The 5,478-nt window shown below is 43.1% G+C and overlaps 1 protein-coding gene across 1 annotated transcript in view; it reads right to left on the reverse strand.

Moving 5' to 3' along the window:
• Positions 1-646: 646 nt before the first annotated feature.
• The window catches only part of fmnl2a (formin-like 2a), a 59,641-nt gene continuing 54,809 nt past the window's right edge, over positions 647-5,478 (reverse strand). The window contains exon 26 of the mRNA XM_019875855.1: positions 647-892. Within this exon, the coding sequence (XP_019731414.1) occupies positions 783-892 (110 nt within the window). The 3' untranslated portion in view covers positions 647-782. The remainder of the gene's footprint in view (positions 893-5,478) is intronic.

A 5,478-nucleotide genomic window follows, 5' to 3' on the forward strand; every position in this document is an offset into this window, starting at 1 on the left:
CCAAACATTCGCCCAACATCAACTATTGGATGAAAGATGCTACTGAACATCGCCCGACACATTCCGATGTACTGGCAGGCAACTGAAAGAAAGCGCGAGATGCTTTCTGAAAATGGCCTGCCCCCTAGAAGGCAAACCTGGAACTACACCTTGATTTAGCCCAATATTCATCCTTCTTTATTCATTTCTGCGCTTTGCCGAAAAATGCAGCTGAGCTCCTCTTGTTCTGAGTAACTCAACTATCCAAACAAAATATCTTCCGGATATTCAACTTTTTCCCTTTTCCATTTTTGCATTCCACACTTTCTTTTTCTTTCCCTGTCCGTGGCCGCTTTTTGTTTGGAGCCAAACAAAATCGCTTCAACGCAAACCAACACGTTAAATATTAAAACTTGAGGCACTTTTTGTTTCAATGGACAGTCAGTCCAGGTCCTTCACACATCTTTCATATTCTATACACATATCTATATATATATATGCATATATATGTATGTATATGTACATACAGTATATCTCATCTGTGTGTGTGTGTGTGTGTGTGTGTGTATAGATCACACACACACACACAACCACACACACACACACACACGAAAAAAAACCCCCCCCCACGCGACCTTCTCCAGCCGCCAAGCCAAGAAATTCTCCAAGGGCCCGTGAAAGCGTTGGAGCATTTCTTGGCCATCGTTGCTGTGGCGCCGAATTAGGAATGCAAATTACGAACGCTGGCTTTCTTGTCGATCCCTCGTCTTCTTGTACACGTGCCGCTTCCCTCTTCCCGTCCGTCACACGACCACCTCGCCGTTGTTGAGCGGTCGCAGGTTCTGATCGTCGAAGCGCCTCCGGACGCTGCGGCGCACGGCGTCCGCTCGCCTGTACGGCTGATTGCGAAGATCTGCGAGAGGGCGCCGAAGAGAACAGAAGAGACGAGTGTCAGTCAGCCGGCCGGCCGGCGGGGTTAGCGTTTGGATCAGAGAGTTAAGCGAGACGGCAGCGCTGGCAGCCTGTCTGTCTGTGTGTGTCTGTCCTTCTACCTACCTGTCTCTGTCTCTCTCTCTCTGTCTGTCAAATCGATTTGTCTGTCCTTCTGTCTGTTCATCTACGTGTCTGTCTATACACCAACCATAACAATTTATTTGTCTGTCCACCTGTCAAATCTGTCCATCTATCCATCCGGCTACCTTCAACCTGCGTCTCCCTGTCTCTCTGCCTACCTGTCTACCGACTTACACATCTACCTGTTCACCCGTCAGATCTGTCCATCTGTCCATTTATCGGTCTCTCCATTCGGTTGCTCTCTAATTTCGCCTCCTGTCTCCCTTTCTCTCGCTCCATCCGTCTCTTTCTGTCCGTCCTCATGTCCGTCCGTCCAATCAAAGCAGCACTAGGCAGCCTGCGGTGTTATCGTGTCTCTCTACTTGTTACGTTAAGAGACTACAGTGCAGCTAACAAATGACGATAAAAAGATGCATCCTCCGCTTTTACAGTCATTTAAAATCCTCAACGGGACCTCCTTGCTTTGAATCGAGGACCCCGAGTGGAGGTGGCAAGCGTTGAATGTGAAGGGAGCAAAAGGGCGTCGACAGCGCGTGACTTGGTGGCCAGCAAGCGGTGCGCATGAATAAGAGCTTGGAGGTAAACAAAGAGATTGCTTGCCAGGTATGGGACACATCCACCACTAGCGGGGTGCTACCCGACGACTTCCTGAGCCTCGAGTAGACATTGGGAAATTTAGTAATGTTACTCCTCTTTAGGGCTGGACAAAGAGAAGACAAAAAAAAAAAAAAAAGGCGGTTATCAAAATGCATCTCGGCATGGCGGCTGAAGCTAAGGCTGGCAACAAAATAAAAATAGAAACCAAAAAGCAGGAGGATGCTGACTGCGCATTTAAAGATGGTGGAGAAGGTCTAAGCGCCTTTGTTTTGCTGCTTTTTTTTTTTTTAAATACGTCTGCAGAGAGGCTGCCAGCAGTGTGAAGAGCGCAAAAAATAAGACAGGAATAAATCTTTTCAAAATTCAACAAAACCATGCGTGAAGCAGAGAAAACATTGCTGGGAAAACTTTCAATTGCATGCATCATTTCGATGGAAGGAGCTCAAGAACACCCAATGTGAGATGGGGAAACAACATTGCACATGCAAGGGGCAAAATGTGGAGTGAAAAAATTCTCAAGTCAGTAGCCAGTAGTGAAGTGCATATAAAAAATGTTTCGTTAACTTTATGGTACTGAACAAAATATTACTTAAAATAGAACCAAATGAGTTCTAGATGAGCGCTTGGATTTTGTGATGATCATTATTTTTTTTCTCGTGAAATTGTATTTAATGGGATGACTAGTTTCGATGACACTGTAGATTTCATTTTGACTCGCTTTCATATTCATGACGTTTTTAAATTCTCACTCATAATAAATGTCATCATCTTTAATAAAATATACAACTACGTTGATCATTATGATTCAGTATAAATCGTAATCAAGTATTTTAAGGCAGGATTTTTAGTTTCTAGCTCCAACATGATCAAAATGTGGTTTGGTAACACTAGCAGTGCTCCCTCTAGTGGTATAATAAAGAATCATTGAATTATTGGACATCTATGTTCGGGTGGCTTACGTTTTTTTTTTCTTCGAACATTTTTGAACAGTTTAGTTGACTCTAAGGGCATTTTAATGTAATCAAGAAGTACAGTTTCCGTGTTAATGTTCAAACCCTGCATTATTAACAGTGGAGAACAGACGCCAGAATAGACGCCTCATTTGTTTCTGTTTTATTAAGTTGGTATTTGGTGTAAAAAGCTTTGGAAGGAGGTGTATTCAATATATATATAATCATAATTATTAAAATGAGCAAATCTTTTTTGAAAAAAAAAATCACTGAAAATTATATCGTCACAACGTATTGTCAAGCGGTTCACTAGAGCGCATTTCCATCCACGGCCACTAAGGGGCAGCATGGAGCTATAAGTCAACTCTTGAGTGGGGCGAATGATGGAATGATGGAATGATAAATATTAAGAGGATGATTCATGCTCCATCTTGAACATGATCAAAATGTGGTTTGGTAACACTAGCAGTGCTCCCTCTAGTGGTATAATAAAGAATCATTGAATTATGTTCGGGTGGCTGACGTTTTTTTTTCTTCGAACATTTTTGAACAGTTTAGTTGACTCTATGGGAATTTTAATGTAAACAATAAGTATAGTTTCCGTGTTAATGTTCAAACCCTGCATTATTCACAGTGGAGAATAGACGCCTAATTTGTTTCTGTTTTAATAAATTGGTATTTGGTGTAAAACGCTTTGGAAGGAGGTGTATTCAATATATATATAATCATAATTATTAAAATGAGCAAATCTTTTTTGAAAAAAAAAATCACTGAAAATTATATCGTCACAACTATTGTGAAGCGGTTCACTAGAGCGTATTTCCATCCACGGCCACTAAGGGGCAGCATGGAGCTATAAGTCAACTCTTGAGTGGGGCGAATGATGGAATGATGAAATGATAAATATTAGAGGATGATTCATGACATCATGCAGGTGGACCTTCACCAACACCTTGTGATCAGGAGGGAGGAAAACACCATTAAAAAACACAAACCCGCACTCACGCTGGCGTCACCACGGCAAGGTCGTGTGAAAGTTAGTAGGCGTGCAAGGCTGTTTGAGGACAACGTGTGTGGGGGGAGGAGGGATGGCGGGGGAAGAACGGAGAGTTCCGGCAACCTTGTTGTTTTTGTGCCAGAGACTTTCTACAAGCTTAGTAATGGTACTCCTCATTGAGGGCGGGCTCGCAGAAGAACCGAGAGCCACGCTTGGCGGTGCGGGCGGTAAAGGGCACCGTCTTCAGCACTGCGTCGACAACAACAACAACAAACACACAGGACAGGACAGCCGTGACGAGACATGGCAAGACACACACACACACAAGATAAGAGAAGCAGATTTCGACAGCCGTTTGCCACTGTTAGCACGAAGCATCGAGACACAGGCGAGAATCATGCTTTCATCCGTTGCCGAGTTTGTTTACGTACAAACAAATGAACTGGCTCCTCTCGTTTGGGCCGCTCAGGGATTATTCCAACAGACGCAATGACTATTTGGAGGGCTGTTTTCAAACTCAAACTTCACTGTTACTTATTAACCTCCACACTTGCACCGGGACATCTTCCAAAATGATGTAAGCCCCTCCCCCCCGGGCATCACATGCTTCAAATGAACGCGTTTCAATTCATCGGTTAACTGAGGCTCCACTCACAAATAATCGAAAAAAACATGACATAAACACGACAATAATTTCCAATATTTTATATTTTTTTCCCCCCTCACAAATTATAGATGCCACAGGATGGGAGCAAAGCACGTCGGTAAACCGAGGTTCCTTTTTTAACATGTTTACAAAGTTAAAAGCGATGTGATAAATGTGGTCCCACTCTGGCTCCACTCACAAATAATCGAAAAAAACATGACATAAACGCGACAATTTCCAATATTTTATAATTTTTTTTCCCCCTAACAAATTATAGATGCCACAGGATGGGAGCAAAGCACTACTTTTAGCCAAATGAAGCTCCTCAAATTGCTGGCAAAGCACTGCTTTTGTCGAAATGAAGCTCCTCAAATCACTTGGACCATTATTCCGTTACCTTAAGATGACATGCGATGGCGACAAAACAATATTTTTGATGGCCTTTGCACAACTAAAACGTATTTGGCGTTCATTCTAACCTCTAATAATATTTTGTTTAATTGCAAGGATAAGAGAGACCGACCTTGTCCCTCTCTCTCTCGTTCTGGTATTGCATTCTCACTGAACTTTCAAATACTTCTTTCACTAAATAAAATGCACGTTTTTTTTTCGCCCCCACATTTTGGGTAATCTTCTGTCGACCCGTAAACGTCACAGAAATGTCTTTGCACATGAGCAAACTTCAGCAAAGGATGAGATAATTCCCGGACTTGTCCAAGAGTCAGCATTAGGCGGACAGTTGATGCTGCGAAATTGCTACTGCGTCGTCATGGTCTCCACATCAGGTTGTACAAATACAAGAAGCATTACGAGTGTATGTAGAGTCACAATATTAGATACACCTGCAAAATCATCTTGGGAAAAAAATCTGGAGCTCTAATACAAAAACGTCTTTTCAGACTTGGTCCAGAATTGGCTGGTACTGAATGAGTTGAGAATTCAGCATATTTCCGGCTTTCGGGATTGACGAACACTCCGGATGTACTCATAGTGCAGGTGTATCTATTATTATGACCTCCAAAAATATCGATCCCCTGGATAATGACTCCTTAGCTCAAGAGTTAGTCACAGCGTCGGCCACGTGTTACAAAGCATCAGCAAAAGCGACAACATCGACAACACTTGCTGGATTCGCTTAGCTCCGCACACGATGGCCTCCCGAACGTCTGTTAGCCTTTAGCCAAAGAGGACCGACATGCAGAGAGCCGCACCTCCGGTGCGTGTCGGGTGGGGCT

Source organism: Hippocampus comes, unplaced genomic scaffold (assembly GCF_001891065.2).
Source record: "Hippocampus comes isolate QL1 unplaced genomic scaffold, H_comes_QL1_v1.1 scaffold321, whole genome shotgun sequence".
NCBI lineage: Eukaryota > Metazoa > Chordata > Actinopteri > Syngnathiformes > Syngnathidae > Hippocampus > Hippocampus comes.